At 44.0% G+C, this 25,656-nt stretch overlaps 2 protein-coding genes and 1 long non-coding RNA gene across 3 annotated transcripts in view; 2 read left to right on the top strand and 1 right to left on the bottom strand.

Moving 5' to 3' along the window:
- fam20cb (FAM20C golgi associated secretory pathway kinase b) overlaps positions 1 to 12,490 on the top strand; it is a 50,965-nt gene extending 38,475 nt beyond the window's left edge. Inside the window, exons 4-11 of the mRNA XM_047609131.1 lie at positions 3,736 to 3,828; positions 7,638 to 7,753; positions 8,630 to 8,810; positions 9,175 to 9,284; positions 9,560 to 9,641; positions 9,805 to 9,864; positions 10,001 to 10,151; positions 10,649 to 12,490. Of these exons, the coding sequence (XP_047465087.1) occupies positions 3,736 to 3,828; positions 7,638 to 7,753; positions 8,630 to 8,810; positions 9,175 to 9,284; positions 9,560 to 9,641; positions 9,805 to 9,864; positions 10,001 to 10,151; positions 10,649 to 10,765 (910 nt within the window). The 3' untranslated portion in view covers positions 10,766 to 12,490. The remainder of the gene's footprint in view (positions 1 to 3,735; positions 3,829 to 7,637; positions 7,754 to 8,629; positions 8,811 to 9,174; positions 9,285 to 9,559; positions 9,642 to 9,804; positions 9,865 to 10,000; positions 10,152 to 10,648) is intronic.
- Positions 12,491 to 18,062: 5,572 nt separating this feature from the next.
- foxl3 (forkhead box L3) lies at positions 18,063 to 21,623 on the top strand. Its single transcript, XM_047609470.1, has 3 exons — positions 18,063 to 19,132; positions 19,723 to 19,891; positions 20,087 to 21,623. The coding sequence occupies exons 1-3, from the start codon at positions 18,978 to 18,980 to the stop codon at positions 20,558 to 20,560; spliced, it is 798 nt and encodes a 265-aa protein (XP_047465426.1). The 5' UTR covers positions 18,063 to 18,977; the 3' UTR covers positions 20,561 to 21,623.
- A 2,820-nt stretch (positions 21,624 to 24,443) lies between these two features.
- Positions 24,444 to 25,432, bottom strand: LOC125022714. The gene is made up of 2 exons (XR_007114475.1): positions 25,295 to 25,432; positions 24,444 to 24,970 (listed from the first exon to the last, which is right to left on the bottom strand). It is a non-coding gene; the product is annotated as an uncharacterized LOC125022714 (long non-coding RNA).
- Between the last annotated feature and the right edge of the window lie 224 nt (positions 25,433 to 25,656).

Here is a 25,656-nt window from a genome sequence, read left to right as displayed (position 1 = left end):
AGTGCGTCTCACCTGCTGCTAATAATAAGGGGGCTGACGTCGGTGTGGACGGCCGCTACTAAGTCCCTTTTGAAAGTATACCTTTGCCTGGCGGGGAAGGAGTAGAAGCATAGGCTTTCTGCTTTTCATTCAGCGTAAATCCGCTGTGGATTAGTAAATATTCCAAAGGTTAAGCTCAACCAGGCAGGCCAAAGTGAAAGGGACGAGTAGCTGTTGAGCAACCGGCATCCCTGCCCTCATCCTCCTCGTTTTCCTGAGAGCTCAGTGCGTACTGTGCACACAGCCATTTATAGACTTTATTATGTGGTCATGCATTTATGTATGTTTCCTCCGCCTCACATCGGCAGCACGGCTTCCTCGTAGCGACGCGGCCCTAACCGTTTGCTTGATCAGGACATGCTTACATTCTCCAGGTGCAGCTGTTGGAGGATCCAGACATAAAGTTATGTAATGCACAACAGCTGCATGTTTGTTGTTTGTTCGAACATCACTGAGGGACTGTATGTCCTCCGCTCTGCCCCTATTAAACTGTGTATTTAACTACAGCCCTTCTTCCTCTCTTCCCCCTTTTTTTACTCGTCCTGTCAGTGGGGGAGGAGGGCGGATTGGTGAGGGGGGCGTAATGCCATGCTCTAAATAACTTTATTGACATTCGAATTGGTTGCGGATCGCGGTAATTAGCCAGCCTTCCTGCTTCCTGGCTGCCATTCACCGAGAGAGGGAGGGAGCAATTCAAGCCACGTTTCAAGTCGAGCCGGAGAGATCCGCCTCGGATGAACACATGCTTCTGAGCTCAAGCCTTTCGCTCATGTTGTCATCCCCGTAAGAGCAGCGGTGACGCAAGGCATGAGCACCTAGCGCCTAGCGCTGAGACCGTTTGGGGTGGTTGAATATTGGAGGCCGTGTATGAAGAAGCATGTTGTGGTGCCTTATGCAGGGAGAGCTATGTAGTAGGACTGTGTGAAGTATTCTTGTGGATTTTTCTTTAAGGCTGACTGACCATGAATCATTGCACTAGAGTGTTTGCTCATTCTCAACCTCCGAGATATCTCCATGACGACACTCCTGTACAGTCAGTGAGGTCAAGAAATGCTCAATGAGGCGGTCTATCTCATATATATATATATATATATATATGTATACATACACATAGTTCAATTGAAAGGCACAAAGCCAACCCCAATCGCCTTATATCTTTTGTCATTTTATTCTCAAAGTTTGCTTCCTTGAAAGTCTCTTCTTGCCCATCATCACTACAGCTCACTGGATGTCACGGTCCATGGTCTGTTGTCGTCACATCGCAGCCAGGCTCTTTTTTCCCTGTGGCCCTTTATATAAGCCATCACCACTTAACACGACTTCCTGGACAAGCCACTGGTTGCTGAGGCAAAGTAAAAATTAACTAACTCCCCCCATCACCCATAAAAAAAATTAACATTTTATTTTATTTCACATCTTTTATCGTTTTATTTGTTTGTTTTTTTTCTAATGCTTTATAGGAAGGGCCGTAAAATAAAATAGACATTCATACTACTCAGTTCAGCTTTACATCATGCTGTATATCACAAATTGGTCTCGAGGGCCTTTTACAGTCTCCACAGACAACAACACATCTATAATTAGACCCTCGGCTCCATTAGGAAAAACTCCCAAAACAAACCCTTTAATGTGAAAACAATGGCGGAAATCATTAGCAAACTAAACGTACGGGAAAAGACTAAATTACCAATGAACCAGTGCTGCACTTTACAGACTTTTCTTTTTTTTCTGCTCTAATTGGACATGGACAGAGTTTAAAGTCGACTTTCACATAAAATATAGTGTTTACTAGTGAGCTTTACAAGTGCTGGTTTTGTTTCTCCCCGTTTCCTTTCCGTAAGCATGCTAAGCTAAGCTAACAGGCCACTGGAGTGCTATCAATCTTCTCCTCTCGCTCTCGACAATGATATTCCCAATAAAATGGACCAGACGGTTTTTAAATTAGCATCTAAATTTGCGCAGCTGCCCCCCGACGACACAATAGTTTGTGGTGGCTTGATGTGTTGCTTTTCAGTGCTGTTGCCGTGCGGCGTTGGCGTAAATGGGCGCTCTCCGCTTTCAAAGTCTGCCTCATTCTTTTCTCGACACGAGGCTTTCCAGAGGAAAAAGGAGACACAGTCAACAGGCAGACCTTTACTGGCCTCAATGACCCGCCCAGGACTGAACAAAAGAGAGTGGAGAAAGCTGATATTGAGAAAGGCAAAAAGGAGGAATAAACAGATCAGGCATACCTGTGGTGTTGTTAGTGGGGGGTCTTTGGGTCCTGTGGGTTGAGGGGAGAGGCCTCTGTGGATCAGGCTCGTTTCAGTGCATCTTACATCTCCCGTGAGGGGTCGTAATGTTATGCCTGATCGCTGTACATCACCAGGACATACACCTCGATACCGACCGTAGGCGTCTGCTGCGCAAACAAGAGCTAAGCATCATTTGAAAAGACATGTTGCAAAACGTTCGCCAAGCTCTCCTGCTTAGTTTTCCCACCACCCGTCTGTGCGATCCCCTCTGTCTAATAACGCTGGATGGAGAAAGATTAGAGAAAGGCAGGATAAAGATTGATAAAAAAAAGAGGAGGAAATTGAGGGATTTTCAGTGGAAGAGTGTGTTCCTGGGCTCCATGATGGGCTAGTTAATGACTGGCGCATATGTCAGCCACGCAGCTGCGGAGCTACAATCAGCCAGCCAGCTGAGGAAGGGAGTGACGGATGGAAGGGGGAGACGGGGAGGGCAGGGGAAGGGGGGGGGGGCGATGTGAAGTATTAGGCCGTGGACGCACAAAAAAAACAACAGAGGAAGGATTCTGAGCGACGGAGGGCTAGCGGAGCCGAGGAGGTGAGAGAAATAAACAGAGAGGGGGGCGTCCAGAGGGAACAGAATAGAGAAGGAGAGAAAAGGAAGAAGTTGCCAAGATAGTTTCCATTCTTCTCGTCCTCCCTCAAATTCCAAATCATTACGCTCAGCTGCCTTTCTGGAAAGTATTTATTGTTGTCAATAATAAAAAAAAGCAAAAAAAAAAAAAAAGCAAAGAGGAGGCAACGTGTATATAAGGAAAACTGAGTTAAATCTGCTCCTCTAAATCTGTCTTTGTGTCCTCGTCTTTCTCACCTCCACTTCCTTTGACTTTGCCTCTTCAGCCCCGCCGCCCCGTCTGTCCTGCCTCGTCCTGGCCCGCGTTCCATCAGCTCTGGGATTTAAGCCTTTAAGAGCCTCTTTTCCCTCCAGTAAGAGCTTTAAGGCAGAATGTGTGCGGAAAGCATTTTTTTTTTCTTTTTTTTTTTGGGTGGGGAAGGATCAGAGCCAGACAGAAATAGGTACAGGCCCGAGAACAGGAGCGGGTGCTTCAGGAGAAAGGAAGCGTTTGACCTTGGATTGTCCCCTTCTCCTTGCTGCCCCACAAAACGTCGGCGGTGGCTCCGCCGAGGCAAGGACGGCGGTGGCAGTAGTTTATTGTGCCTTGGTTATTGCTCACAAACGCCACCCGTGGTATTAGCCACGCGGCTTAAAAAGCAGAGCGTTTTATCGCGTGTGGACCGAGATGTCTGCATTTCTCTTCATGTCACCTTGCGTACCTGCTGTATTTGTGAGTTTCCGCATCCAAACGTCTCAAAGCTACGCGTTAACCTCCATGTTGAGTGGCTCTGCGTGACTTCTGTACCTCACCTTTGGGCTAATTGAGCATTTTTTTCTGTGCACCTGCAGGCAGACCCGGGAGCAGGAAACCCCCCCGGACTTCTTCTATTTCTCTGACTTCGAAAGACACAACGCCGAGATCGCCGCCTTTCATCTGGACAAGTAGGTGGAAACGAGGACGTCACACTCCTTGTGTGCTCCGGTGTGTTGTGCTCGAAACGTTAAATTGCCGTCAGCCGTTTGAAAACCTCGCTTTTGTTTCTGTGTCTTGCTGCGCAGGTGAGTTTTGGAGCAGACGACGTACCCCTAGTTTCAGAAGTAAACTATTTTTTTTTGCATGTTGCTGCTGGCTAACTAATGCATTCACTTTACACTGGTTTGTTCACAACAGACGGGCTAAATTGTAAAGGCAAGGCCACAGAATCAGCTCTCTGAGCTGCTGTGCTAGCAGCAGCTAATGGAGGTCAGCTGCTTGGATCACTTCCATCTGTCTCCTCATCCCTAGATTTTGTTACCGGCCAAAGCCATTTTATTTATCATAATTATTATTTCCTAAATCAACTTAAAATAGGGCGTAGCGAGATTCACGGGGAATTAAATTGCCATAAATACCGCATGTGGATAAAAGGAATCATTAGATCATCAGATAGCAACGACAGAAATAGCTGCGCTCGGAGGAGTTTCCGGCTCTGGCTTCTGTTAAGCGCCTCGAGACCATTTCGGATCGTTCCTGTCGTCACGTAAATAAAGCTGAATTTAATTAAACGAGCGGAGGCGTTTCCTGCGCTCGACGCTATCGCGACGTCTGGGGCGAGGGTTCGAAGAGCGGGGGCGCGCCAAGCTCGGCACAGAGCAGGCGCTGAAGAGATCCGCGTTAAACTAAACATTGAAGAATTAGCCGCGGAGAGATCGGCCCCTTCAGGAGCGGGAGTGGGAGCGGTGTGTGTCTGGCCTGGAGCAATAATGACATCCAGAAGCAGCCCTGTTGCTACAAACACTTTGAACGAGGAAAAGCAAAACAGAAAAAAAAAAAAAAAAAAAAAAAAAACGGCTGATGTTCTTGAATCTAATCTAACCTCCCAAGTACATTTTTCCATCCTTGAGGGCCAGCGTCCTGCAGGTTTTTGTTCCTCCCTGATTGCTAATTTGCCCGTCCCCGTGCCACCTCATTAACCGCCTGAGTGGAGAGCAGATCCCGACGAGAGCGCCAGGACTGGCTAGCGCTGTTTTACAGCACTGCTTCCAGATATGTGTTTGCGTTCGGTATTTTTCCGCGTTGCATAACTGATTCATTAGCATCACATTTAGAGGAACGTCGAAAGGATGTAAGTGATTGCAGCTTTGCCCTTCTTTAGTATTAGACCGGGGGGAAAATATCCCAGATTTGGGGTTAGGTGAGGCTAGGATTAAGTTCTGCACAAGGAATACAGTAATCAGATTTATGTGTGTCTGCGCGCTGGCGCGACTAGAAGCATACCTATTTCACTTCTGCACATTCCACGAACACTAGATTTTCTCAGAGGAGCTTATTTGAACGTTGCCGTCCCCCTGAAACTCATCTTTTTTTTTTCTTTTTTTTTTTTTTCCAAAACAGTGTCTGAGGCCGGCCCGGTACAGTAGAGGCTGTGAGCTTCGAGAGGCCGTGAGTCATAGAGAATGAATGCCGCCCTCCCGCAGCTAGTATCTGACTGAACAATGAGCGCAGCCTCTTTGCTTAGCTAAACCACCGGCTCTCTGACTTCACCGCCTTTACGAGGCTGACACTTTATAGGCCCCGCTGGAGAGGATTCGGTGAAAAGAGAGATCCTCACGAGCCCCTCAGAGACGGGCTGCCGCGAACGCCGGTGTTCGCCGCTGACACAAGATGGTACCGAGGTCACGCGCGCACGTTCGCGGAGGCACGCACAATGGGGCCACAGAGGGCGAGGGCGACGTTTGATTCCGCTCTTCCTGCAGGCACAATGACACAGTTCATCAGCGGCTGCATTAGCAGCGGCGCTCCTCACCAGTCTGCCACACATCTGGTCCTCCTCTGTGCACACACATGAAAATATGCTCACACGCTCCAGCGTATGTGTGGGTTAAGGGGAAGAGGAGGAAACCAAAGGCATGAAAGGCCCTGTGCCCATTCTAAATATAAGCCAGGCAGGGTTTGCCAAAAGCAGCGCTTTATTTTTTTGCCTTATTTTGCCTGTTCTAAATTAGAGCCTGTCCACAGAGCTGCTGCTGCTGCTGCTGCTGCTGCCTGTGCAGAGGCTGAAGCTACACTGCCTCCCAAGGGGCACACACAGACACACACACTGTCTTTCCCTATATAGGCTACACTCCTTTAAGCGTCATTAATTATGTGATTGGATTTAACTGGGAAGTGCACTTGGTTTTGCTGCATTAGGTAGTCAGCAGATATCAAGACTCACAGAATCCAATATGACCTTAAAATATTAAACCGCACGGCTTCAGATTCATGAGAGCCCACTCGCATCTTATACATTTTTCAGCTGGAAATATCCGCAGCACCGATGCCAGCCCCTTACCCCGAGTAGAACACGTGTTTAAAAATCGCCACTGTGGGAATTTATCGGAGAGGAAAAAGACGGAAGAAAAGGCGTGTGAGCGATGAAGGAAGCCAGCCCTCGCTGTTCTCTTTAGCGTGGCAGCCGGCCCAGACCCAGCAGGCCACACAGCGCTGTGCGGTGCTCTGTCCTGCGTCCGCCTGTCTCTTTGACAGCTGGGGGGTGGGGAGGGGGGGTAGAAGAGACATGGCTGCATATGTGTCTCGCTACACCTGCCACCGCGCGACTTCATGATGGCATCATTTGTCCAGCGGGGCTCCCTCTCCTTCCCCGGTTCTCTCATTCTTCCATTTTTAATCTGGGCCTGTCTTCCCCGTCTCTCTGCCCTCAGGCCTCGGCCATTAGGTGTTGTCGGGGCATCAATTTTTAAAGAGCCCGTGCTCGTGTGGTGCTTGGTTGGTATCGAAGGCGGGGGCGTAGCATAGAACGGGCACGCGTACGGGACGACAGCCGTGCCACGGTTAAGAAAAATATGCTAAATCTTTCTCTCCGTCTCCTGCACATCGTTGACTCTGATGCTGGTTCCCAGTCGTGTGATGCAAAGACGCACAGTCGCCTCGCAAAGCGGAATAGGGACGTAGAACTCACTGGGAGCTGGCATCCTCAAGTATTTAGAAAGTTAAAAATGTGTTTGAAGGAGAATCAGAGCCACATAAATACCACAGGGAGGTTCTTGCCACCATGTGCTGCATCTCTCAGGTCCTCGCTTGGGTCACAGTGCCCCCTTTTGGCGGCGACATAAAATCACATGTGGTTTCATGGTGACAGCGCGGTTGTTTACTCCACTGGTTTAATGGATGAAGCTCTGGCTCGCCTAAGTGAGATATTGTGGGTTCATTCCCCCCATCTGACGTGAAAAAGGCTTTATTTTGTGTTGCAAGCAGCAGGTCCTTGTCTCTGCTCTCTGCAGGCGGCTCTGTATACACTGGTAATAAGGTGGATTTTTAATCTGATTCTGTAAAATAAATCAACATTTCCAGGGCTATTTTTAGTGTGGCTGCTGTAATTCAGCTTCATATTTGTATTTATTTTCCTAAATACTGCATAGAGTGGTCTGTTGCGTATTCATGAGTTTGTGATTCCCAGTACGGCTCTAGTGTACCGACATATCGCTCCGTCCAAGTCATTTTGCCTGTATTTGTGCGGTTTTCTTAATAAATGCATGAAAATGTCCTTACCCTGGAGATGTTGACATCCTGGGAAATTGTCCTAACGGCCTCCGTCAGCAGCGTGTGACAGCCACTCTAGCTGGCACTGCTCATTTATTCATTTATTTATTTATTTATTTATTTATTTATTGAACACTTGCAGCTGTTATTTTCCAACCCGGGACAATCTTTAAAATCCTCCTCTGCTTTCTGAAGACCGACTCCCTCTGTGTTTGCGTCTGCCTCGCAGGATCCTGGACTTCCGCCGTGTGCCCCCCGTGGCCGGCAGGCTGGTCAACATGACGAAGGAGATCCGGGATGTTACGCGAGATAAAAAGCTCTGGAGGACCTTCTTCATTTCACCAGGTACACAGTGATGAAGGGGGGTCGAGTGATTGGTTTTCAGAAGGGGGAACTTAGATTATGTGGCTGCAGATGGAGGACATATATATATATATATATATAAAATGAACAAACCCTCTGTTACTCTTAATTTTTGAGTCTATGCAAATCACCATCTTGGCTATGGCTACATGTGATTTCAGCTATCTCAAAGTGTCACACAAAGTGCCCATAAGTAATGAGAACTTTAAACCTAGTTATAATTCAAACGGGTGAATATATAAATATTTTGTGGGTCATTTTAAAACGGAGGTCTATGGGGATTGACTCGCTTTTGAGTCAGCCTCAAGTGGCCATTCGTTGAACTGCAGTTTGTGACTGCTTCCGCTGTGGCTTCATTTTCCGCCTTGACGGCTCAAAAGAAACACATTAACAAAAATGACCCCAGCAATTTATAAAAGTAAAAACCCAGCAAAAAAAAAAAAGAACAGCTTCCTCGCTCATAATTTGGGTGGAAGCTGCTCTTGTGGCCTGAATTACTGAGATATTCATTTGCATGGGATTAGTATTATCGAGGGACTTTACCTTGTGCCAAAGCATGACAGTTAATTAGCGATACAACTTCACTTTACATATTATACACATGGAAAACTCTCAGAGGATTAAAATTACTGACAATCTCAGCAATTAATACAGCTCAGTGAATATCCCCAGCTAATTTTAATAGCATGGGCTTTAAATATATGTGCACTGAATGACAAAAGGACGAACGGAGAGAAGACGCTTTTTAAACACAGAGTGGTAAATGAGAATATATTTAAATGTAGTGCTAGGCTGTTATCAACAAAGGTTAAACAATGTAGCAGCAGTAACGACATGCGCTCCGTTTCTGGTCCTCAGCCAACAACGTGTGCTTCTACGGGGAGTGCTCCTACTACTGCTCCACTGAGCACGCTCTGTGCGGGAAGCCGGACCAGATTGAAGGGTCTCTGGCAGCCTTCCTGCCAGACCTGGCTCTGGCCAAACGCAAGACCTGGAGGAACCCGTGGAGACGCTCCTACCACAAGCGCAAGAAGGCAGAGTAAGAGATCGATCAGTGGCGCTCATTAAATTAGATCCCGAGGGATTCGCTGCTGAGTGGGATGCTGTAGGTGCAGCTGTCAGAGGGTATTTATTAGACTTTCTGTCAGTCACCAGGGCCAATGATTGTATGAGAGCTGAGTAAGAGGTCTGAAGTTTGTAAGATATTCTGAATACGTGTGGTCCAGCTGATCTTTTGCTGCAAGAAAGCAATTGACGTCTGTTATGGTTAAGAAAAAAACACCTAGCGTAGCTTAGCTTAGGTTATGAATAAATTGGAATAGACACAGTAAAAGGAAATTTGCATTTATTTATCCGGTGCAGAGGCATACATTTAAGTGGACTAATACTAAAAATCTTTTCAGGTGGGAGGTGGACCCAGACTACTGCGAGGAAGTCAAACAGACTCCACCTTATGACAGCGGCACACGACTGCTGGACATCATGGACATGACTATCTTTGACTTCCTCATGGGTGAGCAATGAGTGGACGTGTGTCCTGAGGTGATGCTCATTCTCCCAAAGCTGATGCATGTATTGTAGCTACAGCAGGCTGTATACATTACGAGCTGGCATGACACAGGCGCACACACAAACACAAAGAAAAAAAAAACGTAAAAAACTGCACTAGGTGTTGACCTGGCCTCTAAATTCACTTGATCCCCTCCACTAACAATACTTTGTTGCCAGACACAACAGGAAACCCTCAGAATGTTGTGCCTGATTGGTGTGTTAACTCCTTCCACACAGGAAACATGGATCGCCACCATTATGAGACGTTCGAAAAGTTCGGAAATGAGACTTTCATCATCCATTTGGACAATGGTAGAGGGTGAGTCAGCACTGAAACACTGAAATGCAAAAATTAGCGAGTTGTCATTTACAAAAACAAAAAAAACATACATAATACATTACAATTTTTAGAAAATTTGTTTAAAAAAAACAAACAAACTTATCCAAATTCAACACCATCCTGGTTCCGTTTTCCGCCCTAGCTTTGGAAAACACTCCCACGATGAGCTGTCCATCCTGGTGCCATTGACCCAGTGCTGCAGGTAAAGCCTCTGCTTTATGGTGGTTACATGTGTGTTGAGTCGGGTGTGTGATCCCCAGGAAGAGGAGTGAAAAATATTTCCTCACAACATCAATTTTGGCTCACTTGTTTCAACCCCACCCGCTGTTTCTCCGCAGGGTGAGGAAGTCCACTCACTTGCGTCTGCAAATGCTCGCTAAGGAAGAATACAAGCTGTCCACGCTCATGGCAGAGTCCCTGGTGAGGGACCGTCTCACTCCTATCCTCATCCAGCCACATCTGGACGCCATGGACCGGCGACTGCGCCAGGTCGGTGCAGCGTACTCATGTGACTTATCTGAACTATTAAATTAAAAACGAAACTGACTCAAAAATTAGGCAATGAACAGATTACTAGTCCTAAAAATTCTCTGGTCAGACTCCTCAAAGGTGAAATTTACTACTGTGTCCTCTGTGATAGTAACTCTCCAGGTATTGACTGGTAGATGGACATTTCTGGATTGTTGAAATATTTTTCTGTTGTTCTAATGTTTAAATTTTCAAAAGCAAGAAAAAAAGCCTGATCGGTTAAAAGAAATCAGCTTGCCAGTAAAAATAACTTCCTTCTCCTTCACATTTCCCTCTGCTTCCGGTCTAAGCTAAGCTAAGTAAAGCTAACATGCCACTGAATTTATTAAAATAGAATACATTAGGGTCTCAACCAGAAAACGTCTGAAAAGACCAACAATTATCAGACTTCGATTTGAAGCCAGAAACAGAGAAATCTATCTAACAATAATGAAACATTTGTATTTCGCTGTCACCAGGTGCTAAACGTGCTGTCAGAATGCATCGAAAAAGAGGGTTACAGCTATGTGGTGGAGGACGACCTCCAGGGAGACCAAGGGACAGACCACGCTCACAGCGGCCCAAGACGGAGGTAGCTGCCCCGGGGTGTTGGTGGCAAGATTGGGCTGACTCCCTAGACTGGACTGAGTTAATCCGGTCTTTCTCTCAAACTGTACTAGCATCCCGCAACGCAGATGAGCCCCATCTGTGCTGGATTTCTCAGAGGGCTTGATTTTTCGCTGAACTTGCAGGGGAGCCCACCTGCCTGAGGTAAAATATAAAGCCGCGTGGAAGTGGAAGCCTGCTGGATGGGACTGGACTTTAACAAAGAGCGCAGTGGCTTTAGCCGCACCGATGCTTGTGGCGCAGGCGATGTCGAAGACTTCTGGATGGATCTGCGGCTGCTGGACAGAAGTGAACCACCGCACATCACCTAGACTCCTTAAAGTATCCAACCCTGACTGTAGTGTAGGATAGTATCACCACAGCTGACCCAAACGCCCACCGACCCACTGCAGCAACCAAACCATTGAAGTCTTGCAAAAGGCGCCTTCTCTCTGTCTGGTTCGGGACCCTTTTCTTTTGAATTCAGTGAATTCTGATGGGCTTGTAAAGAATCTCCCCGTCTTCACAAATGTGTGTTTCTACTAACTGTTGGTATTGCAAGTGTTTTGGCTGAACATTCCCAGAGAAGTAGGAGGAGGAGGAGGTGAATGTCCTGTTGTCTTCATTATCAAAATGATGTTTTATTGATTTGCTGCAAAAATGTTTTTATTGCATTGTGTCTCTTTTTTTTAAAGAAAATTGATTTCTGCTGAGGTTTTTCAGCACCTTATAGTTGCTATTCCACATCAAAAATATTTGATTGGAGTGCAGGTTTACTCCTGGATTTGTCCATTAATTTTGCCCATAAATGTTAAATGTCCTTGAGAGAGTATTTATTAAAATTCATATTTATTGTTTGAAATGAATACTAATCAGTACCACAACAACACATTACTTGCTGTCGAAAGTGTGCAATTGAATTTACATCACAGAGGTGTACTTCCGCGTTTGTCCAAAAGAGGGCAAACTGAGCACGTGCAAGAGTGGCTGCCAGCTCAATGCCGCTCATTAAAGTCAACCCTCTCCATATTTTAGCCCATTACAAATCAGATCGGCTTTAAAATTGGTTTACAGCCACCATGATCTTCATCTTTGCAACTGCTGTTTTTGTTTGCTTCCAAGGCAACAGATATGAGGTTAGATTTACGGTACCAAAAGCCAAATGTGACACTAATAGTTTTATATTATTGTTTCTTTGTAATATATTTGATGTCCAGATGTTGCTGTTGTGGAGAGATTATTTTTCAGGATGTATATTTCATTCATCGCCAACAGCTGATAGCTTAACTGTTGGTGTCAATGATTCAGTCACTGGCTGAAAGTTAATATATACAGTAGGAAAATCTAGTGCCTGTGCAATGATAGAAATACTTGAATGTCTGGTTTCATAGCGGAAAGGTTTAAGCTCCTCCCGGGTACAAGCTATAGGTAAGATTCGGTGGTCTCCATATGTGTACGTGCTGACTCCATCTGTTCCATAAGGTTGTTATTCTACAGTCTGAGTTCCCATTGTCCTGTGTCAGGGCAGCACAGTGTGTATGGATGTATGGGTGGATCCATGGAGGACCTTAGATGGTGTTCTTGAAGTGAAAACGCTTCTTCTTTTCTTTCTTTTTTCTTTTTTTTTTTTTAAATTGAACTCATTGTTTCTGTGGATTTTATTTTTTAATTTCATTGCATCATGGTAAAAGTGCAATAAAACAAAATAAGCAGAATATGATGAGTCTGTGTTTTTATTTCCTTAGCGTAATCATGGAATAGCACACTTATCAAACATCTGTAAAGTCGAGGTATTCATCATTTTCAACAAGGTATCCAGCTAGATGTACCACGATAAAAGTTAGGAAAGCAGCATAAATTTAGCACACCAGATAGAAAAATAAAACAACACTAAAATAAATACAATTCAACATAAACAACTGGCTCCCTTCTTAAACAGATTTTATGGCTACTGACAATTTTAGGATCAACAACAAGCACAGTCCCCTTTTATCTTAAGCCTAAACCGATTCTCATCCAATGCATTTTAATAAGAGGGACTTGATTTCTACTGGGGTCTATGGCTGCAGTACGTTGTTATTATTGGCTGATCCTTCAACTAGATTCTGAATTTAATAGGAATCCACTATAAAGAAATCAGGATTGGTTTACACAAGAATTGTTTGGGCGACCTTGTGAATTCAAAGCTGGAGGGATTTGATAGAAGATAAAAAAGGCAAGATTTCTACTGCCCCTAGATGGGGCAGGTTAGACCGTTTTTAAGAGTAAAATAAACAAATTAAAAATAAATTAATAAATGACCAGCCTTTCATAAACATAACTGAATATCTACAATAACAAGAATAGGAGAGACCTTCAGAAATTACTTGTGAGAGAGAGCAGATACAATGCAAAGAGCAGTGGGCCCAGAATATAAGCTTGGGGAACACCACAAGATGTGAATTCAATTGACAAGGACTAATTGTCAGCAGTAGCTGAGAAACTCTTGTCTGATGGAGCTGAAAAAAAAGTACACATTTCCCACCTCAAACTTTCAAGACTTAAGATTAGGGATGGGCCTCAATAACCAGTTATTTTAAAAAACTGGTTCCAACTGATTCAATTCATCAACCTTTAAATTGAAGTCCAGATAGTGGCAGTAATGCTAACTGCCATAAAACAAAAGAAGAAGAATCTTTACACCGTTCATATCACATGAAGCTTACGTAATGACAAGGAAGATTCAATGGCCGAGAGACTGAAAAGGTTGAAAGTGTCTGATAGACCTGATAGAACTGACTTTTGGGCCACATGTGGCATCTAGATGACACCTCTGGCTGAGATGTGTAATTGAAGCCCAAATAATAGATTTTACTTTTGGGCCACATGTGATTTGTAACTGGCAAATGTGATATGGCAAAACACACAAGGGCCACATCATAACCACTTTCGTTTGGCCATATATTCAAAAATAGAGGGAATTTCTCTTCCGGGACAGTTCTGTAATTGAAGCCCAAATAATAGATTTTACTTTTGGGCCACATGTGATTTGTAACTGGCAAATGTGATATGGCAAAACACACAAGGGCCACATCATAACCACTTTTGTTTGGCCTGTGGCTCCACTTCTCCAGAAGGGACTGTAATAGAGCAATGTGTAACTTCTGCAGCACTGTAATTTCAAGCAAGGGCGGCAACACCACCAACATGGGGAAGCATTTGTGGACGACACACAGCATTAAATACAGAGAGTGGCATGTGTTCGACAATCTCCGGTCAACAAGTGCAGCTGCCGTTAAGCCTAACAGAGCAGTGCTAGTGACGATCAAATTTCCAATTTGTTTTACAAGAACAAGAAGCTCAATAAAAAAGATGTTGTTTACCCAAAACCACAAACACCTTCTTTTTCTAGGAGGAGGAATTGATAAGGGAATCGATGCATAATCAGATTGATAAGCAGAAAACAGCATTGGTATAAATAAAAGCTTATCAATGCCCATGCTTACTTGAGATGACAGACATTTTAAAACTTAATAACATTAAAGTGTAAGATGAGGAAATGAGTGAGATCCCCCTCTAAATGATCACCCCAGGCTTGTCCTTTGACCTTATTTCATCTTTACTGGCAGCTCGAAGAATTACACAACCATCCGACTTCAGCTAATCTACCTCTCCAGTCCAATATTTCACACATCCTGTTTCAGAAATGGTTTGTTTATACAGCACACAATTTCGGGAGTTGGTAAGTATTAACACAATAACTAAAACAAAACTGAAATGCAACATTTGAGTATCATTGGATTAAAGCTGGATCTGGAATCAGGACAGAGTTAATGAAGCGCAACTTAGCCTAGCTTAGTTTAGCCTTGCTAAAAGAGCTCAAGCGTGGAGAAACAATCACCCATGTGACATTGGCTGTGGGCTTGTTTGCAGTGAGGTACTGGTCACGATGTTCTTGAGTATGGAAAGGATTAGACCTAAAAACATTCCTGTTTTGTACTATTTTGTGTCATTAATAAAACATCTTAGAACAGTAATTATTAAATAAAATGCGGCAGCCACTCAAGATGACTCAACTGACTCCATAAGTCTGAACTTTGCCTGTGACAGTCTGGATACAACAGGTCTGTTGTGTACGTCTTATCTGTAGCAATCTACATAACCTAGTATAATTAGACAGTGAATGGTGGCAGTGGGGATGGCTGCACAGTACAGTGCAAAAGAAAATGGCCCTCAGCCCCAGATCTGTGCATAAGCATGTTTACAGTTCCCAGTGCACTGTTGTGTTTTGATAACCTTTCCTCACAGAACAGCCCCCGGAAAAGCTCCTTGGTTGGTTTACATAAATGCATGTATGCGCACACACAAACACACACACCGAAACGGACGATGGATGAATGGAGGAAGCGGCGTCTGAGACAACCATCAGAGGGACAGAGAGTGACCAGAGGAGAACTAAGGGCTGTAATCACTGCGGTCGGTTGCAGACAGGACGCCAGAGGAAGCCTCGTCATGGGAGTGAGCCACGGGGACTTTATCAGATCTCGGTTCAAACCAACCTGATACTGTGACCTACTGCTCCCCTCTGTCGGGCCTAGTCACAGCTCCATGCGAATCAAGCTGCTTCTCCTCGAGTGGGAGCTCACCTGAATGAGCATAAAAAAAGTTAAATGCGTTTTTTTGATCACGGAAAACAAGCAGCCACTTGATACGGTGGCGCTGGAGTGTAAAATTAAATATTCCACAGTTTCTGCTAAAAGTGGAGACGGTGATTTTGAAATGATGTCTTAATAATACCAACCGAATATCCCTCGGAAACATGCATCCACCAGGGAGGTGGATCAGTGATGCCTTTAGAAACAGTGAGGTCAGTTTAATAGCTTCTATTCATATTTCTATATATACTGTCGTCATATTTTCTGGACCCCACACCACCACCTTATAGCACAGTTTCAATAATGTCCATCGAGTTGTTATCACAGGGCTAACACAAAGAGACAAACAGCCATTCATCATTAATTCAATCATGAATTTAGACCGGGTACCCTAACATGCATGCCTTTGAACTACTTTAATTTTATAGCCTGGAAGCTTCACCAACATTTCTTTTTCTTTTTTTTTGGAACCGTTGTGTTAGGAACTGACTCACTGTCTTCTGAGGACCGTGGATTGTTTGCAACAAAGTGTTTCTGATTGGTTGTGGGACTGTCCAATTGCATGCAGAGCTGTTATTTTCTTCTCTGTGTTGGTTGAAACACGCCCAATAAGGACTCACGTTCCCATAATAATCTGTCACGCCATCATTTTTGCTTTTGCGGAGGATCGGTGCCAAAGCTTGTTTGCTGAACATCGTGTACTACTTGTTATACAGCGCGCTGTGACTGTGCTTAGAGATGACAATACATGGATGTTTAACAGCCGGTTTATGCAGCCGGGCACCCTATTTATGTTAATCTGATAATACTGATCTAAAAAAGCACCAGAATAAAAGGCACAAATATGTGTAAACACAGCAGGAATCAGCCTATAAAACCTTTAAATCGTCTTTTGAAAAGGTTCAAACCAACAGGAAAAAAATGGATTTCTGGCACTTCACAGGGTTACGCCCACCCGTCGCATGATTGATTTGACCTGCACCTCGACACCTTTTATAAAGAAACACATTCGAAAGGCAGAAATTCTGGGCCTTCCCCTGAAATTGAGAACCGGTTTGACCTTTCAGCAGTTTCAGCGGCATCGGGAATAAACAAGTGCGTTTGTTTTAAAGTCTCGGGGAAGCATCACCATAGGACCTATAGGTGACTCCTGCACCAGCGGGGGCCACACACAGAGGCCTGGCAGACCTCAGGCTGTTTTCCCGGCCTCTGTCGCCTCACTGGAGACCTCCAATTGCCCCGTTAAGAGCCCTTCAAAATACACATCCCCCTGTTTCATAGACACGGAAACAATTTATAGCCATTATGGAGCATTATAGATAGCATCTACAAAACTTCCCGTCGTTGACTAAACGTCTGCCAGAGTGGACACACACACACATACACACCCCAAAGAGTTAACGGAGAGAAAAAGAAAACAAAGATGCAAAGGATCTTGTTTGTTGGTTTGAGGTTAGCTGTTTTAAGTACAGTCAGAGAGATTAGGCTATAAAAAGAAGCAAAATAAAACATGAAGGCGGCCTACGAGCCCAAGCGGACCACCCAGGATCCTGCCGGAGGTGAGGGAGAGGGCCGCGTTCGTCCAGTCCAGACTACGGTACGGTAAGACCGTCGGTCTGTTAACCAGCACATCGATGACCAGCTAGTGCTATACTCACAATATCGTCGGGAGAAGAGTTGGCGTATCTGGGAAAATCAATAAGATAACTCGTTAAGAGTGTGTGTTCACGTAGGTTCTTTTTCAATGCTGTTAATCCATGTGAAATTATTGACATTAACCTAGACTTGATTAGCAGAGTATTGAGTTCTTTTTAAGGTATTCCAATTAAAGGCATTATGGGAAATGTAGTGGTAGTGTTTTTAGTGACTGACCCATGGTAAGAACATGATGTCTTTCTGTGTCTTTTAAATGTTTTGCCTTTTGAAAGTTGCTTGACCTTATTTAGTAAGTGGAAGATTGACCTATAGTGTAACATTCAAGTCAAAACCAAGTGAAAAATATAAAAAAGGGAAAATTTTTTTAAAAAAAGGGTTCCTTTTGTCATATTAGGACGTCCTTCTATTCACCATATGATAGATTTTAATAGTTTGGACTAGGGGGACAGCATGTGTACATCTTTACCCCCTCCCCCTCGTAGGATCGCCAGTCAACAAAACTACTACCGATCATCCATAACATTGTGACCACCTTCTCATATTGTGTAGGTCTCCTTTGTGCCTCCAAAACAGTTGTGACTCATCAGAGAATGGACGTGGGTCTTCTGAGGGTGTCCTGTGGGGCGTATGGTGCTTGTTCCAGTGCATTGCACAGATATTTGATCAGTTTGGGAGGCCAAGTCAACAACAACAGCTTGTGCTGTTTTTTATGTTTTTTTTTGTTTGTTTGTTTGTTTGTTTTTTGAGTTGTCCCAAACCATTGCTGCTGGGGGTGGCTGCTGCCATTAAGAAGTGTAATTGCTATGGGGTGGGGGTGTCTGGTCTGGTCTGTATGGGTGGTTCATGTCTAAGTAACATCAACATGAATGAATGCCAGGTCCAAAAGTTTCCCAGCAGAACATCACAATTGAATTATCACAAGATTGAATCGTCACTTCTCCTGTCAGTGGTTTTAATGTTGTGGCTGATCAGCATTATGTATTGACTTGATGTAAGTGAGAACAGGCACGATTAACACACAGATGTGCGTGTTTTAAAGGTTTATTTTTAATCATTAGTTGATTTCATGTGAGACTTAATGTAAAAGATAAACTTTAAAAGACTAAGAAAAAAAGGGTTTGGGGTCGTTGGGTTTGAAGAGAAGTGATCCTAGCAGGCCTCCGTACCCCATTCCTTATCTCTGCATGAGGCCAGCAGCTTGAGGCCACACTGTCCCCCTCCTGTCATAACACACCTGAAAAAGTTGCACTGTGGGTGACGTAGGCTTCAGCGTTCGTCAAGGGAGGTGAAGATTTTCTATCGTTCTGCTGCATCCACTTTTTTGACCAGCCACTGCGACAGTTTTAAGCAAGGACGTGTGGACTAAATAGAAATGCAGTGGCCTCCGTTCACTGATGAAAATCCAAAACTAACAAGGAGCAAATTACCAAGACGGGCCCAACAGCTATAATCTGTAGCCTAAGGGAACTTTAAGGTGGTGTAGTCAAGTGGACTGGCACTTAAACAGTTTAGTTTTTGACCAGTCAATATATGTAGATAAACCAGTCTACCCAAATATGACAGACACTCCGATTATCAGTGATTTTTCACTTAAAAAAAAGAGCTGACCTTTCTGGAGTCATGAAATAAGAAAAAGAAAATCAGATTGGAATTATATAATTTTCAAGTGGTTTGGAGACGTTGTGTGGCAGGAGTTCAAAGAGCTCAGAGAGAGGTGGCTGCGAGCCCCGAGAGCCTCAGCGGCGGCTGGAGAGCAGCTGGGGACGAGGAGGGGACTGGAGAGGGGGGCTGGAGGCAGCCGTCATCAGCCGAGCTCAGAGTGAGTGTCAGCTGGCTGAGCAGAGCATGGTGGCAGAGCAGAGCAGAGCAGCAGGACAGGGTGTTGCTGCTGGGCTTTGGCCGGGACAGTCAGATGAGCCAAACTGTTCAGATTAAGCACCTGACCCCTCAAAGTGCAGAAATGTTCGACAACTCTCATTACCCCTTCAACTGCTTCAACTACGATGGAGACGGATACCCTTCCTCCAGCACCGACGAAGAGAAGAAGATGTGCAGACCTGCGTACAGGTATGGACCGCCTTTTAATTCCTGTCCTTCTTATGTGTTGGTGCAGCACCTGCTTGTTTACTTTACACTTTTAATATTTGTAGTTTTATGTTTTGTTTTTTGTTTTTTGTTTTTTTGCATATTAATTGGTCATTATCGGCAAAAGGCAAAAGATGCATAATGGCATGGCACTCATTACTTAAAACATGATTGTAATCGTGAAAATATTTAAATTATCTGCCATTATTCTCACAATCATCCAATAGATTGGAGCAAAAAGATAAAAACACAGATACTTGTGATTGCATTCACTTTTTTAAAACTCAACTATAGTGTGAAATAAAAACTTCTGTTTTTATTTCTATTCTATTAACAGGAACACAGACATATTTAATATCGTTTAAACAGTGATTTCAGTGTATTTTCATATACGTTCTCAGATTTCTTAACAAACTCATGGACGCTGTTCAAGAGGTTTGCCAAAGATCTAAACGTCTAAACTGCTTCATGTTTTTGATGCTTGAAATAGGAACGAATGTTAAAAAAGCTGAACGTGCACTGTCTTTTTTTTTTCTGATCAAACCTTGTGCGTCTCTCTACGTGTGTGTCAGCTACATCGCCCTGATAGCCATGGCCATCCAGCAGAGCCCCGAGCAGCGGGTCACCCTGTCGGGCATCTACGAGTTCATCATGAAGCGGTTCCCCTACTACCGGTCCAACCAGAGAGCCTGGCAGAACTCCATCAGACACAACCTGTCTCTCAACAGTTGCTTCATCAAGGTGAGGGCGCCGAACGTGGGGAGGACGTGCTCCCTTTTAAATGACTTTTACATGTTTTGTATTTTTCATTTTCAGCTTTTTCTAAGACTAGAGAAGCAGAAAAAGTTCATTTACTAGCAGTACTCATCTTGTACAATTCATATAATGGTACTAGTGTATTATTATCAGTGTATAACCAAGTATTTTTTCCTTCAGGTTCCTCGGACAGAGGGCAATGAGAAAGGAAAGGGAAACTACTGGACTTTTGCCACAGGCTGCGAATCCATGCTCGACCTGTTCGAGAACGGCAACTTCCGTCGTCGCCGACGCCGCAGGACCATGAAAATTGGCCTCCGCGACTCAGGAGAAACCCCTTTCCACCCTTTGGAGACCCACAGCAATCAGCGCCTGCCCTCAGCCCGGCGCCCTGAGCCCGACTCCACCCTCTGCCCTTTGAACCCCGAGAGGCCGAGGCCCGGTCCCCAACAAAACCACCTCATCCCCAACCCCACGCAGCAGGGCAAGCCGGAGTCAGAGATCAAGTTTAGCATTGACTACATCCTGTCCACTCCGGATCCCCCCCTGCCTGGGTTCAGATCCGCACACGGGCCCGTACACATAGGGCCAGCGGGACCACCGATTCACGTCCTAGAGCCGCAGCACCTGAACCTGCACTTCTGGACTCTGTGAGAGGAGACGCTAGCGGAGACTCTGGGACCTGGGAACTATAAGGACGTCCAAAGACAAGAATTCCACAAGGAGGAATTTTGCTTGACATGAAAAAGTAACAAAATAAAGAGGTACAGTATTATATGGTGGATTCTAAACGGAACAAAAAAAATGCTTAAGAGAAGCATTTTACTGTCAATTCATCCAAAAGATAAAATGTCAACAGAGAAATTCAGTTTTGAAGCGTTTTATCATTTTGTCATTATGCTGTTCGTGCGGTGTCTAGTGCTGACATAGACTAGGTTTACAGTTTTCTCTAGATGTATATACACAGCACAGCTAAGATGTGTTTATGAAAAACCAGGATGTGTTGCAATTATTAGATTATCCCCAAATCAGAAGATGAGATGATTTTCTTCATAAAAGAAAAGAAACATTCGGAATTGTGTGGTTTTCCTTTAATTCCTGTAAAAAAAAAAATCACCCCGTTGATACGTTTCAAATATATATGTGGTTAAATCACCTTTTACCTTTAAAAAAAAAAATCATCATCTACTGCAAACAAAAACATTTAATTCAAAATCATTTCATTTTTTTTCTAATATCTGAGTGAAGCAGCACTAAGCAAAAGCAGGATTCTGCCTCGAAAGGGACGTAATATTGTCAACAGAAAGAAATGGAAACGATCTCGGCCTGTATTTTAGCCCGACAGCTGTCATTCAAAAGAAAAACTGTACAAATTGCTCAGACTACTTGTATTAGGAGAGAGAAACTCATATCAAATGCAAATCTCTTTTCTTCAGTAACAGGCAACATCGTTATCTGTGACTGATCACATTAAAAAATGAAAAGAAGACAAAAATGAGCAAATTTTTAAATAATAGATTGACCATTTCATGTATTTACTACCGTTTTAGGATACTGCGCATACTGTTCTTCCAAATCTAAACTATACGTACCAACTAATTACCCTCTCTTGACAGTACACTAGTGTACTGTATAAAAATAAATGAATTCTCACAGTCCTGCGCTAAATCTCGTCTTCATGAAGATTATATAGTATTCATCGTTTGTTTAACACACCCGAGAGAGCTGTTGATTCAACTCTTTTGTCTTTTGGAAGCTGTGCTTCGGAGCATTATTGAACTCTATTATGTTCTACCAACTTGTGTTCCTATTATTTTTGACAACCCCCTTTTAGTCAGTGGGCTTAGCTTAATAACAGAAACACTTTTAACTCAAAACAGTTTAACAGCACCACAAACTACATCCACTAAAATGATCCTACAGTTGTATTATTACCTCCTTTCTGACTGTGAACTGAACATTGGAACAGTCATGGCAGGGCTGACATATTACAATGCATTTGCTTTCAGAGGTGTACCTAATGAAGTGGCAGCTGAGTATATAACCCCTGAATTAATATAACAAAAGACATTTTCACATGTTGCATGTTGACGTGTGAAAAACAATTAAATTTCATGAGCTTTTTTTGCTAATTAGTAAATGTTAGCAAGCTAACTCACTCTGGCTGGGATCTTTAGCATGTTAGCATGTTTAGCTTAAAGAACCACTGTTCCTCCGTGATTTAACAGCATTTAAATGAGTCATTTAACACAGTGAATACTCCGGCTTGAAATGACTGCGGTACACTGTCATTACTAATTCAAGAGTTAATATAAATGCTAGCATCTGTGCTTTTCCCTAAACCGTGAAGGCTTCTGACTTCTGACTTAATTCCCTTGTTTCAAGCCCAATTTCTCTCCGCATTTTGCATTTTTCTTTTTTTCACACTGACCTTTTGAATCTTGATTGACTGACACTTAAATTCTAATCCACTCAGTCCTTATTACAGCGCGTTGTATCCGGACACTTAAAAAACAGGCCTAACGAAAAATCGGGGCCTGCCTAACATTTCTTTCCTGCGCGAGGGAGATCAATCATGGCGTGTTCCTGTGCTGTTGAAGGGACATTTTTCAATTTAACCTTTATATTATGTCTTGACTACATCAGGGGAGGGTTTCAACACACTTAACATGAGTGGCATTTAATATAGCATAACACTTGCAAGGTGAGGCCGAGAAGTGACCCTATTTAAATACCGGGGCCCCTTCCCGAGCTCAAACGGCTACACCTCCCCCAACAAGACACGCACACGCTCACACACACACACACACAAGCGGACCCCTGACGCAGTTATAATTAAACACACCTTATGCCTCCTTTGCAAATGCCCCTCATCGATCTGTGGGGTTTTTAACATTCATACGTGAGCTGCCCCCCAGCAAACGTCGGCGGCGGCGCGAGCGTTTATGGATCAGCAAGTTTCCATTAACTAAGTTGTTGATGTTGAGGAGCGGGGCCGCCGCCGCTGCCACGACGCCGCGGATATATTTGGGTAAATTAACTTAGCATAAAGTGCTTGGAGGGCTACAGGGACTCTTTGGAGGCAGCTAAAGAGAAAGCAAGGCAGCAGTCAGGCCCGAAAAGTCAATGCACATACTACGCTGTCAGTGAATATATAAAAACGTAGCTGGTGGCACAGCGTCCCGATAAATGGCCTCTATTAAACTCCTAAATACATCCGTTTTGTTTCATTCCTGTTTAATCCTAGGAACACTTTGGGCCCAGCTGTTCATAATTACTTCCACAATCTGTCTCGTTTATAAGAGCAATTATTTAGTTTCAGACTTTATTACGCGCACGGTACCTGGCAGGTAGAATGAGCAGCTGAAGGCAAGAAACGGTTGGATCGCAGGGAGAGGAAATTGGGAAACCAGTGATCTGCGACATTTATAACAATCAAATCATAAACACAAATAGGTCATTTAATCTTCAGTGATTGTTTAGCTAATGGATTTCGCGGAGAGGATGGAGATATATATTTTTTTTGTTCTAATGTATCTGTTTAATTTAATTTCTCCTCCTCGCTGAAGTGTTTTCCTGTCAGAGAAATACATTGATTGAGCTGCGGCCATGAACAGGAAAGATACCCGTGTCAGTATGAACCAGCAGCTAATGAAGATCAGTGTAATAGCCCGAGGTCTTTGACACACACACACACACACACACACACACACATCTCTGGCCTTTGCCATTTGGTATAGAGACGCTGCAGTTACACACTTAAAGGCTGGAATATGCTATTATTTTTATACGGCCTCAAGTGTCAGTAATGAGAAATTCAACACAGCACGTCAACCCATGGCGTGAAGGGACACGTATTTACAGGTTTGACTGGTGGAAGGACGTCCCTGCTGGGGACCCGGCAAGAAGCAGCTGACTGGAGTTGACCAGGAGGGTTTTAGGAGGAAAATGGAAAGTAGGAAATTTAGTAAAGGAAAGGCCTGACATTCAAATCAGAAATCGGTTTTATTTGTCAGTTTTCGTGTGGTAAACACGCCGGCTTTGGTGAAGCTTCGGGGCGTGGCTTTGGTAGAGGCGCAGACACAAAAAGACAGAACATGAACTTGACTAAAACGCTATATATTTCCAGTTCAGTTCCTGAAAGATAGATACTAATGACTGGAAGAAACGTCACTTATATGTTGTTTAAAAAGGTGCACATTGTACCAGACAATGTTACTTTTTTTAGTGGAAGTATGAAGTGTGTCTTCTGAGAACTGTATTCACCAGTTTATGTGCCACAATAATGAGTGTTTAAATGTAGCAGGTGTATGAGGGGTGGATTTGCACACCTGCTAATGAAGACATGTGTCACATAGCACAACGGTGGCAAGATCAGGGTTTTATTACGCCGACTCCATTTGTCATCAGTTTGTTATTGGTTTAGATCTTTTCATGGAGTTTGAGGACCGGAAATAACAATACATCACATCTCTTAATCTTCTCACGCCCTTAAATGTGGCATATATGGAAAGAATGATAAACAATAACAGATTGACACCGATCACAAAATAGGTTTTAATCTGAACACATAAGTTAAATAAACATCATTCAGCATGAGAGCGGCTGACCAACTCTAGCTGCATCCTTTCTCATTCTGGTTAAAAGCAGGGCTGGTGAACTTCGCCTACAGGTTTATAACAAGGGATCGTGTGCAATTGTCGTCTTGGAACCAAGTTCTGTGCTGCAAAGCAGATCCATTGCATTGAGTTAGGCTGACATGCAATGCAACTACAATGCACCGCAGCTCTGGCCAGCCAGCATCTGATACATCCGGGGTGGTGGAGATGCTTTCTCTCTGGGGCGTCTCTGTCGTATTGATGAGCTACTAATCTTTTCCTCCGACGCGAGTGGTGCCAGGCTCCACGGTGCAGCCAGCAGGGTGTGCTAACCAGCTGTTTGTGGAGGAGAGGTGAATCCAAAACATCACCAATGTGGGCAGAGGAGTCAAATTAAAAAAAAAAAAAGGAAAAGATTTCTGCTCAGGTCTCTGTGAATTCTTGGGCGATCCAACTGCTCAGGCTCCTGCAACACATTGTTAAACATTAGAGCGCATATGGTTTCAGGCGTGAGTAATATGTGTTGGAAGGGAGGCGGTCACATCACTGTTTCACACCAGCATGCAGCACATGGTGCTCCTGCTACTGACAAATCTAACTGATCTACAACCATCTTTGAGTATTTTTTTCTTCTTCTTCTTCTTCTCTTTTTTGTTTTCAGATCGACAAAAGACATTTCTGCACAGGCAGGATATAAATAAATATATATATATATATATATTTTTTTTTTTCCTTCTTCACATTTTCCTCCAATTATCTAAAAGCAAACACAAAAGCATCCGTTTTTTACCTCTCTGAGCGAAATCCCCCCGGCAGCTCTGGCACGATTTAAAAACAGTTAGCTGCTCACTGTAAAAGCAGCCCACTGACTCTAACAGTGATCCTTGTGTGTGTTTCAGTCTACTGTCTCACAGACACACCCCTCCTTCTTAACCGGGAAAACGCTCCAGTGAGTGAGGCAGAACGCAAGGGGCCATGTTGTGGGATGAGGCGATTCCTGACAACCAATGGGGAAGCCCCGGGTGAGGGGCCCGCGGGCCTCTTGAGGGAGAAAGAGAGGAGGCAGGGGGGAGTGCGGGGAGGGGTAAGGTAAATGAAAAGGGTTTACTGCAGGTCAGCTTCGGCTATTAGCATCTGAAGAGGGAGCCGGGC

The sequence above is a fragment of the Mugil cephalus genome, chromosome 16 (genome assembly GCF_022458985.1).
Source record: "Mugil cephalus isolate CIBA_MC_2020 chromosome 16, CIBA_Mcephalus_1.1, whole genome shotgun sequence".
NCBI lineage: Eukaryota > Metazoa > Chordata > Actinopteri > Mugiliformes > Mugilidae > Mugil > Mugil cephalus.
This window is presented reverse-complemented; position numbering and strand designations above follow the sequence as displayed.

What these genes read in the sequence shown, in the direction of transcription:
- foxl3 (XM_047609470.1), top strand. Translation starts at nt 18,978, where the DNA reads ATGAGCCAAACTGTTCAGATTAAGCACCTGACCCCTCAAAGTGCAGAA. An exon ending in ATGTGCAGACCTGCGTACAG is followed by an intron (nt 19,133 to 19,722) that starts GTATGGACCGCC and finishes CGTGTGTGTCAG; the next exon opens with CTACATCGCCCTGATAGCCA. An exon ending in TCAACAGTTGCTTCATCAAG is followed by an intron (nt 19,892 to 20,086) that starts GTGAGGGCGCCG and finishes TTTTTCCTTCAG; the next exon opens with GTTCCTCGGACAGAGGGCAA.